The sequence below is a fragment of the Numida meleagris genome, chromosome 3, assembly GCF_002078875.1.
Source record: "Numida meleagris isolate 19003 breed g44 Domestic line chromosome 3, NumMel1.0, whole genome shotgun sequence".
Lineage (NCBI taxonomy): Eukaryota > Metazoa > Chordata > Aves > Galliformes > Numididae > Numida > Numida meleagris.
The window spans coordinates 55,800,129-55,823,097 of record NC_034411.1 but is presented as its reverse complement, the minus strand read 5'-3'; the positions used below and the strand labels follow the sequence as shown (position 1 = coordinate 55,823,097).

General features: G+C 43.0%; 1 protein-coding gene across 6 annotated transcripts in view; it reads right to left on the bottom strand.

Moving 5' to 3' along the window:
* The window catches only part of SLC2A12 (solute carrier family 2 member 12), a 42,357-nt gene extending 39,131 nt beyond the window's left edge, over positions 1-3,226 (bottom strand). For 3 of the 6 annotated variants that reach the window (XR_002436426.1, XM_021390003.1, XM_021390004.1), the window contains exon 1: positions 2,913-3,226. Coding sequence is in view for 5 of the 6 variants with exons in the window: in XM_021390003.1 (XP_021245678.1) it covers positions 2,913-3,030 (118 nt within the window). In the remaining variant the exon portion in view is untranslated. The remainder of the gene's footprint in view (positions 1-2,912) is intronic. The other 3 variants (XM_021390005.1, XM_021390006.1, XM_021390007.1) reach the window with 1 other exon arrangement.

Here is a 22,969-nt window from a genome sequence, read left to right as displayed (position 1 = left end):
CTTTCCTTTCCTTTCCTTTCCTTTCCTTTCCTTTCCTTTCCTTTCCTTTCCTTTCCTTTCCTTTCCTTTCCTTTCCTTTCCTTTCCTTTCCTGCCTTTGCCTTGCCTGCCCTTGCCCTTGCCCTTGCCTTTCCCTTGCCTTCCCTTCCTTTTCCTTGCTTTCCCTTGCCTTCCCTTGCCTTCCCTTGCCTTCCCTTCCTTTTCCTTGCATTTCCCTTGCCTTTCCTTGCCTTTCTTCTCCAAGCTTTATTGCTTATTCCTTTATTCCTAAAATGTTTATTCCTCTCATTTTTAGGAGATGCCTGCAAAATGCATGGCATTGCGCAGCCCAGGGGAATATCTGTTTTAGTGATGGCTTCCAGTGAAGAGAGAAGTTTCTCCTCCTGCCTGCAACAAGACCTGTGGCTAACCAGTGTCTGTCTGGTATGTGACAAGTGATTAGAAAGTCTCTTGTTTAGTTTTCCCATGTAAACAAAATGCTTTTTCATAACCGTTACTCAGGTCAAAAGCAGCACTACTTGGCAAACAAACTTATCTTCAAGAACATTTTCTGGAACTGTTTATACTTTGTTCCTGAAAAAGAGACCGAGAACAGTTGCAGTATAGCTGAGTGTGCTGCTGATGGGACAGGATGGGGCCAAGTTAGTAAGGGTGTGCCCCTTTCTACTTATGTTCAAGCACAAACTTGGGAAAATACATTCTTTCCAAAGACAAAATACTTGGTGTGTGCATGTACTTCATGGGCATTATGAAGAAATGATCTGAGCCAAAGACATCTACTTTTTTTTTCTATGATAAAACTACAGCATTTGTATCTGAAAATTTTAAGCTATTTTTAAGAACTCTTTTTTTTTTCTGCATCTGTGTGCTGATTGACATACAAAAATTTTGCCTTGATGAAGAAACAGTGTTCAAAATTCCCTGAATTGTCATCAGAGCTGCATTTTGCTATTATGTAGCATGTGGATCATGTGGTTCTGTAGCATTAATAAAAAATAGCTTATGTTGGGAATCACTGCATAATTAAATCGTGGTTTTGTTTCTTGTCAAAGGTGATTATCCAATTTTCATGCCATCATGATCTTTGCTGTGCTGTCGTAGTTATTTTCTGTCTCATCCAGGTGCGCAGTGTAAAGAGATATATGTTACCCCACTGATCTGTTCTAATCCCAGAGATTTCTTTAGAACCAGTACTTGCTTGATAGATACACTACTTGTATGACTTAGGATACCTTTGAACTAACAATCTATCTAGAAGTTTGGCATGAGATGTGAAATCGTTACCCTACAAAATCCTATGGGAAGAAATAAATTGCTGCTTTGGGACAAAGTTATGTTACAAGTGGGCCAGACAATCTCATAAAATATTAATTTTACCCCAAAATAGCATCAGGGCCAGGTAGTGTCCTAACTCAACTCCTGCTACCTGAGTATGAAAGACAAACCAGAGCAATTTTATTTTATTTTATTTTATTTAAAATTGAAGTAAAAAAAAGAGGCAGAAGGAAGCTAATGTATTGCACATTTTCATGCATCTTCATTCCTACAGTGGTGGGAAGTATTGTGTACTTTATCCACTGCAAGCCTGGTAAATGTGTTATGTGAGTAATATTGATATTTCATGAACAAATCATCCTGGAATCAATGGAAAGAGTGCAATGCAGAGCCTGGGCACCTTTCTTAGTGCTCTGACATGCATTTTCATTATGTCGACAGGCAGCCTGGCTCTTCATTACATTAAATGGGATCTGGTGTTTTGTTATTTTCCATTAAGAATCAGCAATTTCTTTTAATACCTATCAAGGTGATTGTGAATTTCTCAGGTTACTGCTTTAATTTCTGAGGGTAAGGCCAAGCATGCAATTTGCTCATACACTTTTAACCATAGCTCTCATGCTGCAATGGCTTTGGTCTCAGCTTATTTTAACTGCTGTGCTTCTCTTTGATAACACCATCCTGTAACAATGTGCATTGCTCCCACATACCCTAGGGTAATGTTAAATACATCTGCCTGCCGACTGGCTTTCTGTTCTTCATTAACCTCTGTTTCCTCTGCTCCCAGTTGCCAGTAGAAGCTGCTCGACTGATTGTTGCTGCACTCCAACAAAGCATTTGCGCCTGTGGTATCTGAGTATGCATAGGTCAGTCAGCTCATTCATTTTTAGGTGAGCAAAACTTGCTTGTGACATCATAGTCATTTCTGGCTTGCAATGGTGCTTTCCCATTTGGGCACAGCTGTCTTGTGTTGAGGAAAGTCACATTTGTGGGCCATTTTCACTAGATCTTATTGGCAATAAAGAGATTTAAGATGCAAAATCATGTGTGTGACTTACAAACACTGGCTGGGTGGGACAGCAAGGGTGAAGAGCTATGACATTCAGCTCTAGCACTCGAAAATCTTTTTCAGAAGAAATTCTGCAGTTAATTTATCTGGGTGTCAGCACAGAAACCCTGCTTCTTCATGAAATACTTGGGTAGAAGAGACAGGAGGGAGCCCCTGGCACCCCATCCCAAAAACTCCCCCTGCATGAGCGGGTGTGATTTGCACATGGCCTTCCTGGACTTCTGCTCCTGGGGTGAATTGAGCATGCACGGATTGGAGCACCACTCTTACTGAGGATGCAGTGGGTCCCCTGATTATTCAGATAACTGATCCTTGTAAAATAAAGGGATTTACACAGCAGAGAACTCATGCACGAACAACAGGGCTTGAGAGGAAAGTATCGCCTTTGCCACCATTCAAAACTGCAGATGGCGTTTCCCTCCTCACTTGTTCTTTCCCCACTCGCGCTGCTAGAAACTGGGACAGCATGTGCCCAAGTCCACGGGCTATGCTGCTGGCTTCCCGCAACCGTGCAAGCTGCACGCATGCTGCTGATCAGCAACAGCTGGTGCCCAGCCCCGCCACCTTACCTGCTGCAGCCGGCAGCTGGTGGAGGTGCCCGCTGCCTCTGCTGCCCTCCTCATCCTCCCCTGCTCTCATCACCTGGCACTGCTGGCCCAGCTCCTCTGCACTCTGCCCAGGTGCCATCGTTGCCTCAGCTGGAAGCCCCTCAGAGGGTGGCCGTCCTCCGCAGGCCAGCCAGGAAAGCCCAGCTGATTTTCCTCATTGCAACAAGTTGCTGTAGCTGGCTGAAACCAAATGCAGACTGCAAAGTGGTTTGTGCACAACTTTGTTGCTATTTCAGAAGGCTTTGCCCTTTCCAGTGACACAGGCTGTTGCTATTCTTGGGAGCCTATTGCAGGCGAGGGGAGGGACATCTGTCGGAAGCATTGCTGTTGGCTTTTAACAAATAGTTGGAGACATCAGACATTCACGCACAGCACGGTGCACATTCCTTACCCACTAGCTGAAGGGATCTCTCCCTTTCTCTTCTCCCAAACGCTCATACACATGTTTTTTTAGCAGAGAAGGCACATGGAGGGGAGGATTTGGAGTGTGTGCTGTGTCAGCTGAATTTCAGGCGCTGAGCACACACACATGCAGTGTCACTTCATTCTCATGAGGCATGAGCAAGTTGTGCTGAGAAACAGCAGAGAGGAAAGAAAGCTATGTCATTCCTCTGCACTCCAGGAAGGTAGGAAGCAAGACTGTTTTGTGGCATAGATGCACATGCCATTTTACAGACAAATACAAGGGCAAACCAATCTCTCTCCTGTAACATTTATGGAAAAGCTGAAATTGTCTTAATTATATGGAGTCAAAGGCTTGATTCCAAGAGTGCTGGAGTTGCCCCGTCCCTACCAGCTTCAGCAGAGTCAGTGGCCAGGGATGGACGACAGCAGCAAGGAAGGCTACAGCAGGGGCAAGTGAGCCGCCTACAGGGGCTGCCTGCCCCATCCTGGTGCTGGCCCTGCTCGTGGTGCAGGAGCCTCTGCATGGTCTCAGCAAACCCACTGGCCTCACTGTGGCAAGTTGTCCAAGCTAACCCCAGTGGGAACTGCTGTTGTATAATTTGGCAGCACTGCAGGCTCTTTGTTTGTTCTCTTTCTTTCTTTCATGACTTGTTGTTTTGTTTTGGTTGGTTTTGTTTTAACTCTCTAATGTCTGCAGACAGTGTGGGAGGGAAGGCAGATGTGGAAAGTTGGTAGCTTTGACATTTCTAAAAAGGAGGAGTCCTAAACATTTTTTTTTCCTGGAGTAGACACAACACACCCTTTATCAGTGTTTGCTTAACAAGAAAATGTGACAAAAGACACTGATACTTCCCCTTCTGACAGCCATGCTGCTGTCAGCTTCAGATGATGGAGAAGCAGTGATGCTGCAGGAGTACGGATTCCAGGGGGTTTGGTTTTGGCAGCGCCTTTGGCACAGAGATGAATCAGTCATGCTAGCTCTGCTCTAATATGTGATGTATTCTCCATGTAAAATGCCCACCTGCCAGAGAGAACAGGGTGCTATCAGGGCTGGTAACAACTTCTTGCCTCTTCGGGAGAGATGTTGCTTCATCATGTGCTACACGGAAACAAACAATGTCAACTTTTAAAGAATATATTCTGAAAGAAAGGCTGTTCAGACTGGGGAAGGAGAGGAAGTCTTTCCAAGAACTAAATTCAGCTACGACAAGATTCCTCTGTTACAATCCAACGTGTGATCAACTTCCTCATATGGCCCACCTCATTATAACCCAGAATTTGGCTTAAGTGCCCTCTCTCTGGAAACTCATTTAACACTATATCTCCTGTTGTTCCCACCTTCCAGAGGTCTTTCTGTGTAATGGTCCTGGAGAAGTCAGAGAACTGCCACATCCTCTCAAGTACTTGCCCTTGGAGGACTTGCTTTCCAAGGAGAACGCTCACTCCCCTGCCCAGAGCCGCTGCCCAGGCAGGGATCGCCCTGGGCAGTGATTCCCACTGCCTACCGAGGGGCCAGCAAAAGAAGAGAGTTCAGCTGAGTGTTGACATTAATGGCAGCTTCAGCTTCACAGAGAAGTGATAAGATGCTCACTGGCTCTTGGAGAGCTCTGGCAAAATGAATGGAGAAACACCCAATGGGATGTTAGGCATCCTAGACAGCCTGAATGGATATATGCCCCATCCTTGGATAATCAGATATGGCAGAACTGACTACTTATTTTTACTACTAGTTTTTGGCATCCAACTGATGGGAGGCTGCTTTGATGGAAATTGGAACTTTTATGTGAAATTATCTAGACAAGTTTGCAGCACAGCACCTGTAGGACTGGAAGTATCTACCAGTTCTTCTCACATTTGTGAAAAGCTACAACCTCCCTTTGTCCTCTTACTCCCCTGTTCTACCCAGAAATGGTCCTGAAAAAGTTTAGGACTGCCTGTGCAGATGTCTTCACTTTCATCACATTTGTAGAGTGTCTTTCAGCTGTGGGCTGAATCAGATCAATCAGCTAGAGACTGTTAGTAATTTTGAGAGAAGTAAGAGGTCTAATGTGACTGCAGTTTCTAAATGTTCAAAGCCTCCCCTCTACATGTAGTCCTCCAATTAAATATTCTGATTATGTACAGCTGTCAGCATCTATATACTTTGGGAGAACTTAAATGTTATCATCAACGGCATACTACCCCTGGGTGTGACTAATACAAAGAAAAGGTTGCTCTTCATCAAGTTTCCACATCTTGTGATGAGCAAACTTTAAGTGATGAATGTTAAGTAAATACACAGTGCATTCCATTCATTTTTTTTAATGATATGGGGGAAAAAAAGATATTTTAGACAAACAGTGGGATTTGTTTCAACTGCATTTCAACCTGGAGTTCAGTGCTATCTGCATTCCCCTCAGAAACCAGAGGCTTGACTGATTTTGAAATGTTCACCTCTGTGCTTACTCAGACAGCTAGGATACTGAACTTCTCCTCAAAATTAGCACCTCATACTCTATTTTTCCTTCCTAACTCTGCCTTTATTTCATGGTACTTGTGACAGCTGCCACACAGCAAGGGGTGAATGTTTCCTCCTGTGCTAAACTCAGGAGGCAGTGAGCTCTTATGCACGGTCGAGAAGCCAGTATAGAGCACAGATCACAATGTCCAGACAGAAATGAAGGAAGGTACTGGTGGGTCAGCAGTGTTGAAAGGGCAGAGGACTCTGCAGGCATTTTGAGCCTGGCCACCCAGAGCAGCGCATGCTCATCATGCTGAGCCTCTCCTGTTAGTGGTGAGTCAGTAAAGGGGCTGTGCAGGGCCTCTTCTCTTCTATGCTTTAATCAACAACTTGGATACAGGACTTAAAGTTATACTAAGTAAGTTTGCAGACGACACTAAATTGGGAGGAGCTGTTGACTCCCTCAAGGGTAGAGGCCTTGCAGAGAGATCTTGACAAACTGTAGGGCTGGGCAATCACCAGTTGCATAAAATTTAATGAGAGCAAGTGCTGGATTCTGCACCTGCGATTGGGCAGCCCTGGATATACATACAGACTGGGGGATGAGAGGCTGGAGAATATCCCTGTGGAAAGGGATCTGTGGGTTCTGGTTGACAGCAAGTTAAACATGAGTGAGCAGTGTGCCTGGGAGCCCAAAGGGACAACTGTGTGCTGGGGGACATCAGGCCCAGCACTGTCACCGGGCAAGGGGAGGTATTGTCCTGCTCTGCTCTGTGCTGTGTGGCCTTACCACAAGGACTAAGTGTGGTGTGGGTGCCACAATATAAGAAGGACATAAAATTATTACAGAGCATCCAAAGGAGGGCTACGAAGATGGTGAAGGGCCTAGAGGGCAAGGTGTATGAGGAGTGGCTGAGGCCCCTTGGTTTGTGCAGCCCAGAGAAAAGAAGGCTGAGAGGAGACCTCATGGCAGCCTACAGCTCCTCACGAGGGGAGTATAGGGGCAGGTGCTGATCTCTGCTCTCTGGTGACAGCAACAGGACCTGAGGGAATGACATGGAGCTGCCTCAGGGTAGGGTCAGGTTGGAGACTGGAAAATGGCTCTTCACCAGAGAGGGGTCAGGCCCTGGAACAGGCTGCCCAGGGCAGTGGGCACAACCCCAAGTGCTGGAGTTTAAGCAGCTTTTAGACACCGCTCTCAGACATAGAGTTTGAATTTTGGGTGGTGCTGTATGGAGCCAAGAGTTGGATCCTTGTGGGTTCCTTCCAACATGGAATATTCTGTGATTCTATGATCATGCAGAGGCACCAGGGAGTCTCCTGGGCTTTGACTTGCTCCCTCAGCTACACCCCACGCAAAACACATTATGTGAGGATGACAAACACTTCCCTACAAGAGGTCTTGGGGGGAAATGTACCCAGCAAGTGGAAATTTGAAATACTTTATCTTGAGATCTGCTGTGTGGAATTGACAGGAGGGATTTTTTGAGAAATCGTTGGTAGCTGTCCAATAATGAAGAACCACAGCTCAGCAGGTGAGGGAGTCTGGTTTCACAATTGTGTCTGGAAAGCTGAGACATTAATATTTTTTGGTGTTAACTGGCATCCCATAAAAGGGACTGCACATAGGCTGGCTATAGCCAATGAAAGCAGAGGGGGGGAAGGAAAGCAAACAGCTCGTGCTGGTCTTGTAGCCAAGGCAATTGCACAGGGATCTCAAGACACAGCAACGGTGAAACACTTGCTGGTAGTCTCCAGCATCCTGGTCCCTGAGCCCTATCCTGCCTCTGTTTTCTAGCAGAAATAAACAAGCAAACAGCCAAGCAAAATTCCAGTACGACAGCTACAAACAGAATAAGGTGGCAAGGGGCTGCCAGAGGATTTGCAAAGTGGGAACATGTTGACACCACTCTGTCCGTCTCACTGCTGCATGGATAAGGAGTCCTGATGAAATAGGGAGTGGGGAATACTCCAGAAAGATTCCAAACACCAGCAGAGACAAACAATGACACTCCAAGCAATATATAAGCAGCTGTTCCACAACTGTGCAATCTGAGGCTGAGAAGAAGGTCACACCATTCAGGAGAAAAAGAGTGGAAAAGATAAAACAGCCAAAAACAGGAAAGAGTCAGGAAACAGTCCGGTAATATGAGTGTAATGTTGTCATGAGATTCCTCTGTTTGTTTAGTCCAAATGCATTTGGCAAGAAATCATCTTTCTGATATTCCTACAACTCCTTGCTTTCAAAACTGATTAAAAAGTTTATAATTAGAAACATGATAAGACTGGAAAAAGAAGATAAGATATTCACATTAAATTGCCGAATAATCTGCCTGGAAAATCTATGAGGCTAAGGTCTGCATTTTTCCTAAATTCTCTGGTCCTAATTTGTGTTTGTCTGCATTTCCAGTGAACTAATACCTCAAATTTGGGATGGTGGAGAGATGGAAAAGTCAGTGTTAAGCCAATAGGAATGTATCAAGAGCTGAACAGTTTTCTGAATCAATTTTCTCAGGCCAGTTTTATAAAAGGTGGAATAAAGAAGATCATCTTAGTTCCCTGTAGATTTTATGACTCATGGAAAGAAGATAATGGCAGTCTCCCAATTCATTTCTTCTAAAATACGGAAATAGAGATTAGGAGCAAAACTATGAAAGGGATTTAGTTGACGTATCAGCTGAAGTTATGATTCCTGAATGTGGTTGCTGGTCTTTGCTCTCAGGATTGATAGTTCACTGTTTACAAATGAGTGTCCTAAGTTAGCCAGCAAGTGACAATGTGAGAGAGGCTGGGAGAAAGACAGGAGGAAAAAGATGTACAGAAAAAAAAGGAAGCAGAGCAACAAAGCCCAGAAAAGCATGCTATTTATTCCAGAAAAAAAAAAAGTACCAATCTAAAAAAACACAAGTGCTTTTTCCCATTAGTTGCGCTGACACATTGATACTCATGCATGAGGGAGAAAAATTGCCAACATTCCAGTCACAGAGAAATGAAAAACTGATTAAAAAGACAGAGAGAACTATCTTCAGAAAATGAAATGATCCATCCTTAAGATGCTTTGAATATAGAAAAGATAAGTATTGTCACTATTATGCAGTAAATGAATTGCAATTCAGTTGGCAGTGCAAAGAGCCTTTTTTTTATAAATGTAAGATAAATTTCTTAAATGTGATACTATGTTATTTAGTTTGTATCATTGTGCAAAAGAATAAACTCAAAATATATCAAAAAAAGTTCAGTGTCAAGCAAATAAAAAAATGAAATAGTCTAATGGCATACAGTGAATTCATGTCAGAGCTGAGAACACAAGCTTCTTCATTCTCAGCCCTGCGTTTTACTTACTATCATAGAATAATAGAATCACAGAATTGCAGGGGTTGGAAGGGACCTCAAGAGATCATTGAGTCTAACTCCCAAGGGTCTAGGTCATTCTTTTTATGTTCAGTTCTTACTTTTTGAGAGGCTCTGATTTTTACCAACATATTTTTATCTGACTAGAAAAGTCTTTCAAAAAAGTTCTTGATTTCTTTTGATAGCACAAACAATTAATAAAGTCCAGAGCTTATTGCACTTCACAACTCCTCCAGTGCCTCAAGAACACTTACTGACTAGCTCCACAACCATGTATTCCTGCTGTTCTTCTGTTAGCATCTTCTTGAAAAGTAGTCTTTAAAAGTGCAGCATGGCCAGGGCCAGCAACTTTAAGAATTATGTTTTCGCAGAGGCTTAAAATCAAACTGAAGTTGTGAGTGGGAGGTTGAAAAGTACAATACAAACAGAAATGAGCTGAAAAAAAAAAAAAAGTAAAAGCAGATTCTTACTTCAGATTTTTACTTTAGAATCATAGAATCATAGAATTAGCTAGATTGGAAAAGACCTACAAGATCATCCAGTCCAACCATCCACCTACCACCAATAATCCCACTAAAACATGCCTCTCAGCAAAACACCTAAACATTCCTTGAACACCTCCAAGGACAGTGACTCCACCACCTCCCTGGGCAGCCCATTCCAGTGCCTGACCACTCTTTCAGAAAAGTAGTATTTCCTAGCATCCAGCCTGAATCTCCTCTGGCGCAACTTGAGGCCACTCCCCCTCATCCTGTCACTAGTTACGAGAAGAGACCGACCCCCAGCTCACTACAACCTCCCTTCAGGTAGTTATAGAGAGCAATAAGGTCTCCCCTGAGCCTCCTCTTCTCCAGACTGAACAATCCCAGCTCCTCAGCCGCTCCTCATAAGGCCTGTGCTCCAGACCCCTCACCAGCTTCATCGCCCTCCTCTGAACACGCTCCAGGGCCTCAGTGTCTTTCTTGCAGTGAGGGGCCCAAAACTGGACACAGTACTCGAGGGGCGGCCTCACCAGTGCTGAGTACAGAGCAGTGTCTTTCACAGCAGTGAAGATTTTCCATCATTAATAAATAAATAAATAAATAAATAAATAAATAAATAAATAAATAAATAAATAAATGAAAGACCCGCAAGGTCTGTTAGCTTCTGGGTAACTTGAAGAGTCACATGTCATAGTTTCTGAATGACATCTGTAGTTTGCTAACACCCGGTTCTTTCTTATTTGCTTCAGATATTTCACATGTGCCGCTTTTTTTAATAAAGCATAGAAGCAGAAACTCCATATGTTGAAAGAGACAAAGTCAGGAGGCAGTGATAAATGAATGTCAGAAAGTTCCAAAGAAAAAAAAAAAGCCTATACAAATGCTCTTCAGTTTATTATCCTGTAAATAGCAAAACATTTTCTGTGCTCAAGCTGATATAATTTTCTGGAATCAATGGAGAATAAAAATCAGTATCAAACAATTAGAGAAAAATCAAAGTTACTTTTCAGATGTCTTTAGGAATGCCCAGAACACTGTTTCATGTGCCAGGGCCAGGACCAGGACCCATTTGGTCCAGCTCCATGGCAATGGCTGGGCTCATATCAGTGAGCTAACAACATCACCTGCTGCCTGAGGAAGTTTTTAGGAATTCAAAGCAAGGTGCCCCCAAAATAGAAGCATTTTAGATTCCTGCTCCATGGGAAAAGTTTGTTGCTGCTTCCTCATGCGAGGAATTGTTAAAAATGTGCAACCTGTAGTTCAATTTGCCTGTTCCGGTTAGGGAAAGGGATGTGTAGTGAGAAATTTGAGCCACTGTACTGTATTTTTGGTTGCTGAGAAACATTTTCTCCCACATGGTCTATGTCTGTCACACAGGAAATGCAGTCATTTTCATGGTTTTAATTATTTCTGCTGAGAAAGTGTTGTGTTTTCTCCTGCAAATCTTGTTGCAGAAATAAACAACTAAATGTCATTAACGCCTCAATTCTTTAATGTCTTGCTGTCTTTTGACCACAGTTGGCAACTCAAAAGGAGTCTTACAGGCGTTCATTAATACCAAATGTCAGAGTAAAGCTTTCCAAAGCCCAGCAAAACACTCAGACCATCGCAGGCAGATGGGGAATGAGACCAGCTCCCAGCGTGCTTTGCCAAGATGTTACCATGAGGTGTCAGTGCTTTGAAGGAGGTGAGTTCCTGGGGCATCTTCCTCACCACGTGAAAAGAAAATAGCTCTGGCAGCTCCTATAAATGTGTGGCTGCCAAAGAAAGTTGCTGTGGGTTTGGCTTTTAGTATCCCCACCCACAGCAGGAGAAACTGAGAGCTCAGCAGATGGGCTGACAGCTCTGGTATCTGCCAGGACAACAAACCAGAAGCGACTGAGAACTAACTGGGGGCTTCTGCCCCAATATTCTCCTCTGCTTCTGCACCCACTGAAAATTGGTCTATTCAGTGCCAATGTGGGAGACAAGAGGCTGTCAGGGCTTTGGCAGGGTGGCCCCACAGAGGATTCCTGTCCCAGCTGCTCAGCCCCTGTACCAGGTATGTGTTCGGCTGGCCTGGGAAGAGCAGGGAAACTGTGGACCCATTTCCCACTTTAAAAATAAAAGGATTCCTCTTGGTAGCTGTGAGAAATAATGAAAGTCAAATGCCCAGCCCTGTGACCTGCTCGGTACAGGCCCTGCAAGACCACCTGTAGCACCAGACTGGTTGTGGCTTACTGTGGCTGCGGAGCCGATGGTAGTTGCTCAGGAGCTTGTGCTTTATTTGCTTTTCTAAAAGCTGCAGGCCTATGCCACCTCTGGGACAGCTGATTTAGTTATCTTTGGGGTAGAAGCAAGCTCTGTTCAGAGAATATCATTGTAATTTTCCCTTTGCTTTAACACTGTGACTTTTACAAACAGTGCCCCTGAGGTGCTGTGGGCTTCTACCCAGGCACTGAGGCACTGCCACAGCTCATAGCTGGACCAAAGGATTGTGTGATGAGACATCAGTGCTGAGGCTTGAACTTCTCCTCAGGCTGCAGCAGTCCTGGTGCAGCCATTTGGCTTCTCCTTGTCTTGGGCTGCCAGCCTGTGACCAACCTCATCTATAAGAAGACACATTTCTTTCTCCTTTCTTGTTCTGATTCTGACTCTGTGCTGCTAAATTTGGCCTAAAGGCTCCCTGTTTCAGGTTAATCACTGAGAATTAATCATTAATTGTTTAAATTAACATGGAAGAAATGCACAGTGGCGAAGGCCAGCACACTGTCAGTGGTACAGCGTGTTGCACAAGATATGTGGTGCTTTGAACAGACTCAAGGTTCAAGAAAGCTATTGTGCACATGGAGTCGATAGGCAGGGATTACTTGACTCAGCTGAATGTTATTTTCTCATTACAAAAAGCAATCATAAACCAGTGCAGAACCAGCGTGGCTGCTTGCTTGCAGCTGCTTTTATGAGAGCATAGGAACATGAGAGGCTTTTCCTAGTTTCTCTGGAAAAGCAAAAGAACCCTCTCCAGTATCATTACAGAGAGATGACACAAATCTTGCTGATTTCTGGGGAAGCCTGTAAGGAATTTTGGTACTACCTTCACATTCCCCCCTGCTAGGCAAGGAGCACTGTGCATTTCCTTAAAGCCCTGCCTTCTTCACCAAATCTTTCCCTTTCCTAGATAATGACAAATACGTTCTCTACTGACCAAAAGAAAAGTCTTTTCTTCCATGTTTGTGTCTCTTCTGAATTGCACCTAGTCCTTCTGCAGTGCTTGTTTGTCCTCTCCTGACAGACAGCTCTGAGATTTCAGTTGTGCTCTAGTGAAGACACCTTCACCCCCATATGCATGCATTCAGGCTTTCTGACTCCCAGTTCTCTGACCATGTCTTCTCATATTTATCATTTAGGGTATGGCTCCCTTGCAAATTCTAAAAACAAGTGCACTTGGGCAGCTCTCAAACTGTTGTACATATGCCACTGAAAACATAAGCAAAATGCTTAAATGCCTGATTCCTGGAGTCTTAGGATTATCACATTTATGCAACCCACTCTCTCAGTGGTAAAATCTTGAAAGCCTGAGCTAGTTTAGTTTCATTCATAGAAACTCAAAAATTAAACTTCATTCATAAAGAATTCAGCATTTTTTTTTCATTTTTAAAAGCCAGTTTCTCTAGGTCCATCTTTTGATTTGGGCTTTCAGAAAGGTATATGAAGAGTTTAACGTTTCATCTTCAGCTTGAATATATGTGATGTTAAAACTGAGGATAAGCAAATGTATAGCTAGAAGAGATTTAATCCTTCAGGATTATGGCTGCAGGTGGCCAGGTGCAACGCATGAGCTTGCAGGTGATATTAATCGTCTACCAGGCTCTGCAGTCTGTGGTAACTGCAGAGTTTGCACAGACTCCTGTATTTGCTGTGGCTGCTTTCAGAGACCTCTTGCTTCATTCTGTCCCCCTGCTTCATCCCTGAGTGACTATGGGTCAAACAGATGTTTGATCACTCTAAGTTTAGAGAGGAGAGATCTCTGAGTGGCCCCAGACATGGATGTGGCCATCTAGTGTTCTTTATGTTTGAGTACTGCTTAGGTTTATTTCATGCACGAGGACACTTAGAAAGATTATTATAAAAGGCAGTTATGCAGAAGCTGGGAAATCCCAGATTTAGAGAGTATTCATGCCTCTGTACTTCAACCCTTTTGTGCATATGCACAATACATTGTTTAATAGCATTACTGCATATGATTTCTTTCACACACCCTCACCTTGTTCAGTACATAGAACAGATAACAATTAGCTAATAATCATTTGTGTTACATCAGAACTCAGACTGCAAAACCATAGTGATTTCTGCTGCCATTATAATGTGCAGTGTTACTCGTTATTTTGATTCTATTTGTTCCAGCATATGGTCCTAAGCTTGCAAATGGAGATAATCCATCATGGAGATATGATTAACAGCTTCCCTATAAAATCCTATATGGTTCTGTAGTATATGTAAAAAAATCATAAGCCTGAACTAATCTATCTTCACAATATGTTAATAAGATGAGTAGACAGCATTATCTCCGTGTTGGGGTTGGGGAACTGAGACATATTATTTAAAATACAAAAACATCCCTTAAATTTAGGTGCTCAGTCTGAGAAACCTAGAATCTGCTCTTGTTATTGAGCACTAAACAACTCTTAATATGCTCAAAGGCAGTGTGTGCTGACTTTGTTTGCACTTGAGAGTCTTGAACAAAGCTGAAAATAAAGCTTCAGGATCTCAGCTCTTGCAAAGAGAAAAGGATCCACTGTAGGCCACCTAGCCCATCCTCCTGCCTTAAGAGAAGGTCAGCTACTTCTGTATTCCCTGGATATCCCTATAGTTAAATTGTTCCTATCATCTAACTTGTTCTTAAAAATCCTAAAAATAGACACTTAACTGTCTTCTGAGGCAGGTCTCTTCCAGTTCCTTATTATGCTCCTTGTTAGACTGATGTTTAGTCTAAACCTTCTGTACAATATCTAGTCCATCTTTTCTCACTCTCTCTGCAGGGAACACGAAGAACTGCATGTTCCTCTGCTCTCTGAACATGCTGAGGATTTGCTGCTAGCCCCTGGAGTGCTTGCTGGCTCGCACCTCTCCTTGGGGAACGCTGCCCAGAGCTGGACACAAAGCACCAGCTGGGGCCTCATGGGTGCTGAGTAAGACAGAAAGATTTCTTTGTGCCTCTTATGTGTTACTTCTGTTTATATGACCCAGATGTGATCTCCACATTTCTTTCAACAGTATCATGTTATTGTTCATAAATAACTTGGGGTACACTGTAACCCCTGTTCCTTATTTGCAGAACTATTATCCAGCCCATCAGGTCCCATTTTATAATTCTGAAATCAATTACTCTTACTTAAATGTAAACCTCTGTGGTCTTCTAACCTGAATTATTTCCTCCTCTCTTTCAACTCACTGCAGTTTGTTTCCTGCCCTCCCATGTGCCTGCAGCTCCTCTCCCAGCCCTATGCTACTTGTTGTGTCCCACACAAATTCAATACGCACATCTTTTAATGACATAAACAGTGGAACAGAAAGCAGGAAAGAGAAGCAAAATCAGGACAGACCATTGTGGAAGTTGCAAAAGATTTTTGTCTGTTTTGATGATGATTTGTCAGTATTTCCTCAAGTAGAGATCCTACTGTCATTATTAACTGTGTACTTAAGAAATGAGACATCTGCAAACTCCTGCAGAAAGCCTGGCGTGGCTTCTCCATCATCACATTGCAACTCCATGCCACAGGCTAGGGTCAGATCTCAACTTCCATCCAGCTCCAGGCTAAGGCACCTCTTGGCCCCATCTGCAGCAAGGCTGGATGAGGACAGATCTCTCCTCTTAAGAGAGACACAGGCAAGGTGCAGCCTCTGGGCACTGAGCTGGGAGGGGAGGATGCAAGTATTTGCTGTCAGTAGCACCTTGAGAAACTTCAGCCTGTAAGCTCTAGCATGCCTGTATGCATCTGAACTCCTAATGTGACCAAATCCTAACAGCTTTTTGCAGAAAAACATGCATTCTTGATACAAAAGTTACCTTTTCTAAATTTCAAGCAGTTGGTACGAGGCAGAATGGGGAAGGAGGACATGGCAGTGATGATTTTAAAAGTAAATATATTTTCTATCATTGACGAAAGCAGATTTTTTTCCTAGCATTGCTTGTGGAGAGAACATTGTTACACTGTGATTTGCTGTAAGCAGACCTTGAATGCAGTGTACATACTGATCACCAGGGCTTCAGCTGGGCAGGGTTTTCAGGCAGGAGAAAGAGAAGCCAGGGACTGGAGCAGTCAAGTACTGCTCCAGGCTGCCACTCTGCCCAGGAAACTTGAAAAAGACCTGGGCAGGCAACCAGGGAGCCCAGACAGGATGCACAGCCAGAAGGAAAGACAGTAGGAACAGAAAGTCACTGCTCAAAGGCCTCAAACAAAACAAGACATAGTTGTACAGTTACAGCCAAGTAATATTTATAATAGCCATGGGCAGCTAATGAGGTTTCCTCATGTTATTATTAATGGAGGGAAAAAGGTAAGCTCTAACTCTTCTGTTGAGTATATTAATTGGGTTGCTATGTATTTAGTTGCCAGAAGCCTTGCAATGTGTTCTCACCGCAGCTAAGCTGTGTGCGGTGCCTCACCTGCTGTCGGTGTGAGAGGGAAACTCCGAGTTCTCCACCCTCTGGCCATAGAGAAGAACAACAGCAAGCACCGGGCGTCAGAAAAGTCTTTGAGGAAATCATCTGCTGCGGGTTCCTTCTTTTTACTCACAGTCTTTGGTTAAATGTGCTTTATAAATGTCACATACCTCCTCTGCATTAATAATGACACCATAATCTTCACAATAACACGAATCACTCGGGACTGTGAGCTCCCAAGAGCAGGTTTTGTAGAGTTGATTTGGGTTCCTTAAACACAAAACAAGTGAAGTAAATTCTCATTTTATGGAGTTTGGATTAATAAAGCTTGAAAAAAAAATATCACTGCATTTAATAGGGATTCTAGGATCTGTCTTAAAAGAACAAAAGGTATCAATTTTTTATTCCACTAGATGTCACCAGTACAATATTTTTACAAAGAAGGCTGTGGGAAGGACCAGAATTATTTCAGTTTAAGAAATTGACTTAAGACTATATGATGAATTTGGCCAACGACTCATTCTGGAACAGCTGTTCAAACCCAGCTTTGGGTTTATCCCCAGGGTCACTCCAAAGCCTGCAGGCTGACAGAGTCCCTGCCTGCAGAAGTGCAGGGATATCTCAATAATCTGACCCCTAGAGGCAAACTAGATCAGACACCACTTTTGCTGTAGTGCCTCTTCTGTGAGGCATGGGGACTGTGCTCAGCTCATGGTCATCACATCTCCATTGCCACTGGTTTTGCAGCTAGCTAATAGCAAATTTAATGTGATACGCTATGCAACACATGGATGATCAGAGCAAGGGTTGGTGGCAGGAGTTGTTCAATCAGCCCCATGTCTTTAACACATCTAGCAACAAGAACATCCCACTGGGAGCACCAAACCTGCCTTTTCCCTGCAGCAGCCCAAGGCCACCCACAGTTCTTCTGTTGCGACACGGAAATATTGCAGTGCTCTTTTCTTCCCCCATAGCTGCATGGTGCAGCTATCTCTTTTGGTGTCGTAACAGTGTCAGGTTCAAGCCTGATTTAACCTGTTATCTCAAGGCCTTAACTTGGCCTTGCCTTGCCACCTCATCCTATAAAAGGATCAGGTCACTATGCAGAGCCACAGGCTATGTAGGTTGGTTCAGTTACTAGGAGGTTGTATTTTTCCACGAACAATGAAATTTCAGGCCTTGGCATGCTTTTCTGGGGGGAGCAGGCCACCACACATCCTGCTGCAGCAAGACGTAATGGCATACAATATCCCACAGTCCTGGTGCACAGCTTTGAGCACACCATAGGGAACCTCACCTTTGCTGCTGGACTGTGTCATAGGCCAGGCAATGGGAAACAAAATGAGTCTTTTCCCAGAAATTGAGTGTTGCTCATGCAACACCTGGTATCAGTGGCAAACACTGCTGCCAAACTTTGTACAGCTCCATGAGTGATGGCTTGCACAAACCATTTAATGAGTTCATAAGCATCATTGCTGATCTCTCCCTCTTCCATGTTTTGCCTTCAACTCTTTGCAAAGCCAAATATCTTCTTGTTTGCCTTCAACTAATTGCAAACCCCAATTATCATCTTGTTTGTTAGTCCATTTTGGGGTCTACCCACACTTCCATCCTCATCCCCTCCACGGGCATTGCCCTGGCCATGCTCCACCAAGGAGGCAAGGAGACAAGGGGTCACCTGTCTGCCTGAAACTGTTAGTCACCACTGATCCCATGGCTGTGGAGCCGTTCAGCTTCTGTCTGCAAGAAAGTGTGAGTGTCAAGTAATAGTGGGCCATGATACAGCACCAAATGTGCTGACTGTATTGCCTCTGGGTATACTATTTGCCAGAATGTAGGAAATCTCATTCACTGCAGTTTGCAGCTCTGAGGGAACGTGGTAGAGAACTAAAGAAGGTAGTTGCAAGACTTCCAGGCATTTCTGGCAGCAAGCAGTGGTTCAGAGTTGACAGGGACAGCAAAACCCCCACCTGCTTAGCTGGGCCACTCACATTTGGAAACCTTAAGAAGGAATTGAAGCAGACTCTTTCCAATTCTGCACTGTGTGCTACATTTTTAGAAGGAACAGCTAAGCCACTGTGAATGTGAATAACTTCATTATTTACAGCATTTGACAGACATCAGTTGCCTTTAACCCATGGCAGCTAACTCCTCTCAGCAGCAGTATCTCTGCAATGTATGCAAATCTATGTAGTTCAGGAAAAACCTGCTAAAGAGCATGGTGCTCCTCCTGTTCTCTCAGTCCTTGCCAACATCATTTTTGCCCTTGTTCAGAGGCAAAAGAAAAAAAGAAAGCAGTCTACATGGCTAAAGACTTTGGGATGGAGAAAAATTGGCCTTTCACTAAACTGTGGATCTTCACCACCTTGGTAATTGCTTTTTCTCACCTTTAGCTGCTTGCCTATAAATCACAAGTGACACTGAGAGGGTGAGCAGAGACTGATCATTCACTATTTCCTTAATGCGATAACTCTAAGGTCATTGAGAAGAGAGATGGAAGGTCCAGAAGCAGACAGTCCATGGCCACAGTCCAGATCCCACGCTGTCCTCTCGTGGCAGGAACTGGTAGCAAGACATGAGCTGTGACGTATGACGTGGCACCCCTTTTTCTTATGAATCAGCACAGAAGGTGAGAAGTCCGCTGCCAGCTGAAGGTATGACAACAGGACAGTGAAATGCACTTGGTCAAAACCTCATCTAGTGAACTTGAATATAAGCAGTAGTGGAAAATGACACACGTGTGGTTTCTGCACAAGCTCATCACTGAAGTGAGCACTGTATGTCCCCTGTAGGTTTGCTGAGCCTACACTGAAAGCCAGGCTGTCACGCCTTGCTTGCCGTGCCTGTCAGATTTATGCAGGATAAACATCAATCAAGATAGTGATGTTCCCATGGCAGAATTCAATTCAGACTGCCAAACCCAGCTTAGAAGCAGAATATGTATTTGAGCAGCCAAGCAGCCTGCTACCAGGGAGAGCAGCCTGCAGGTACCCTAAATCTAGTTCAAGGATGCCCACACACTCATGTAGTCACATCCCAGCTGCAGGGTACACATGCTCCCAGAGTCAGGCTCAAGTAAGATGTTAGGAAACAGGACTTCCTACTTCTAGGATGCAACACCATGCCTCCTCCTAAATCAATAACTGGGAGTTTCATCATGTAGTTTTGGTGAACTCACAAGGTAAGAGCTTCTTATCTCAGTTACTTGGATTGGAGAAAACCTGTTTGGTTGTATGGCTCTGAACGTCGGTGAGATATGAAGAATGAAAACCAAGCTACTATGCTCAGAGTGAGAAAACATTAGAGTACATCTCTGCTAATTTCAGATGCATCTGCAATAATTTTGTGTGTGTTGAAAAATTCTTTTATTAAATTATGAATTAACTTGTCATTCAAGTTATTACAAAGATGTCATTAAAGGGCTTTAATTTGGGAAAGTCAATACACAGTATTTTAAACAAATGGAATTAAAATGCTTTTTTGATGAAGAATTTATAGCATGAAAAATCAATAATCCTCACTCTGGAATATATTGGCAGATACTGTGTGCAGAGGAAGAAAGTGGCTGATGTCATCAGATAGCTTCTGAAGTGACTTTTCATTTTAGTGACAGTCCTTCTCCAGCTGTTTTTTCGGGGTGCAGATTTCAATAACAAATCAAAAAGAAAACACATTTTAGAGAGCAAAGCTTCCTGGAAATACCACACTTGCAATCAAAAGATTCTTAACATCCTTTTTATATCCTGATCATGTAATTGGTGTATTTTTGTCCTTAGGCAGTGAGTAACATAGCATTAGAGCCTCACTTTATTTAGGGCTGTTGCAAAACATTCCTGATCTATGGCAAGCACAAGAAAAGACTCTAAACCTGTAATGACAGATATTCTAAATTTAGGAAGGATAATGGAAAGCATTGTACTTAGAGCTAAAAACAAAATCAGATAGCATCGTGGGACCAGATTACTGCTGGGCTATTTTGTTCTTCAGCAGGACTGGCCTATTAAGTAGTAATGACCATGATGGCCAAATCTTGCTTTCAGTTTCAGCTGTGTAACCCCAGGTAAGCTCTGATGACTCACTGGGGTCACTGTAATTTATGTGGGCATACACAACAGAAGATTTTTCCCCAGATTTTTTCTTCTTTTTTTAATGTCTACGTTTTTGAAAACCAGCCAACTGAAAAATGACTGAAACAAAGTTTGTAGTCTTTCAAACTGGAATAAATTCCTGTCTGGATTTTTAGAGCTTTCAGGACTAATGTGGAACTTAATGATTCTATGGCAAGTATCTACAAGTTCTACGAAATTTCAGGCAGGATAAAAGCTTTCCTATAAGTAAAAAGTGGAAGAAGGTTGTGGGAAAAGCTATTGTGATGATGGAAATATATGGGTTCCTACTTTTTATATCTGACAGCATATTGTTAAAAATTTTGTCAGCAATTTAAAAAAAAAAAATAGAGGCTGTTAGGTCTTGCTATGCCATGCATGATCAGTACAGGACCTGAATCAAAAGCCTTGGAAAGAAACCTGTCTGCAGTACACTGTAATGCCTTGTGTAAGAAACTAAGGCACTGTCTACAAGAAGACATGAAATTTCCCGGCAGCACAGAACATACCCTTGTCTGAATCTGAGGGACACAGAGGCAGGGATCTGACACACAGAAGACCATACAGCGGGTCACAGGCAGCTGGGACAATGGGTTTTTAGTTGTAATCTTTGTGAAACCAAATTGCAATTGCAATTTCGTAGAATCATAGAAGCATTTTCTACTCAGTGCTGGGTAAATAGAGAAGTAAAATAGATCATGTTTTTAATATGTGGTTACATAGATAGCAGTTGGATTTTAAACTATAGGTAAGGTGTATTTTATCTCCACATGTAATGGCTTTGGATACTGCATGTGCCAGCATGAATAATACAGTATAGGTGAGTGTCATCCATCAGCCATGAGCACTGTGCTAGGAGTACAACAGCAGTGAAAATTGAGTTCTTGAAGTCTCATCCAGGGAAGGGTATTGATGTCTGTTTTTAAGTGGTCTCTTCAGAAAGAAAATTCTGGAACCTGTTCACTTTTTTTTTTTTTTTTTTACTTGAAGAGGACTCATAAAATGACAAGATAATATGAAGGTATACTTGCTGCAACAGATGAAAGAGCTTAACTGAAATGGAAGAAACACAGAGAGACTAGATACTTGGCTACATGTGAGAAAAAAACCTACTACGTGGTTCATATCCACTCATAAAATAGATGCAAATAGCCTGTTTGCAATTCCTCACACTTCATAGAGGTTTGGGATTTGTCTCATTCAAAACTATGATCTGTCACATAAAACTGTCTCTAGCAGAAAAAGGTAAGGATAGCATGTCAAAATTTATTCTCACTGTAACAACCTGCATGTAATTTTAGAAGAGTCGTAGGGCTATTTTTTTTACTGCACAGCAGAATCTCAGATTAATTTCAGTAGTCACCCTTGCTGTGCCAGAATCAAACTGTCAGAAAGAGAGGGGAGGATTAAGCTCATTCTCTGTTGTCTCTGTTGTTTTTCTTTTTCTTCTTATTTCACTATCAGTGACCTTTTCAAAATAATTTTGGCAAATTAAAATGTATTCCAACACTTAATTTGAGCATTCCTAGATTTCTGGAGTGAACAGAAGCCTGACTGTGTAACGGAAGGAAGAAAAACTCAGAAATATGAACACACTTAAGAAATTATCTAAATTTAATTTATATTTATTTAGAAGATCGTACTGTTTCCCTCAGAGCCTTCATGTGAGGACTACAGCTCAAACATGGGAACCCTTTAAGAATATTGCAGAATTCATCAGAATTGCAAGTATGTGCTGCAACATTACTGTCATGGTCCACAGCCCTGGGCCTGTTACGTGGGGTTATACACAAAACAAGGAAGGGCCTGCTGCTGCCCACAGCTGGCAACCCACATGCAGCCTCTAGTCACCACCTGTAATCTCCAGTCACAGTCACACAACTCAAAGGGACCAATTTTCCAGAGCCTATGGAAAACCATGAGTGGCGTGCCCATGAGACTGGTGAGGCAAATTAAAGTCTTCCTTTTGCCAAAATGGAGCCTGGCCTCTGCCTTACAACTTCCCTTCTCCACCTCTGTGCCGGCCCCAGGGTAGAAGGGAGGACTTAGGAGGCTCTCTCATTTTGGGTAAATGAACTGTTAATGAACCCTGTAACGTTTACTATGCAGCTTCTGGCAAGGACACAGTGTAGGTTACCACAACACTTTTGATAGGCAATACCTTATTAAGGCGAAGTAATTTGCAAGTTCTGTCACCAAATGTTTCCTATCAGGCAGCTGCAATCAAGGTGACATGAAAATCAATGGTTGTCCAGCCTATCCATTACCACATATCATTGAGGTGGAATGAAGGAAAACACTGAATCACACAAAAAATGCTTATTTGAATGCATCAGCAAGAGCTATCAAACATTCAGTGGTGGAGCAGGCACTCACTGATGTTAACTTCTGTTCATGTAAACAGTTTCACTGAAACCAAGGGCACAACTGGAGTGAGTGCTTTGTGTGTGTGGTGCATTGGCAGCCTCTATAATCTGGCTTGTAGTAATTAACAAAGGCATTTTATTACGAACAGCTGGTGAATTATTTTTGACCCAGATGGTAATAACACGCCCTCATCAAATGTTTGGTTTGATTAGTTTGATTGGTGT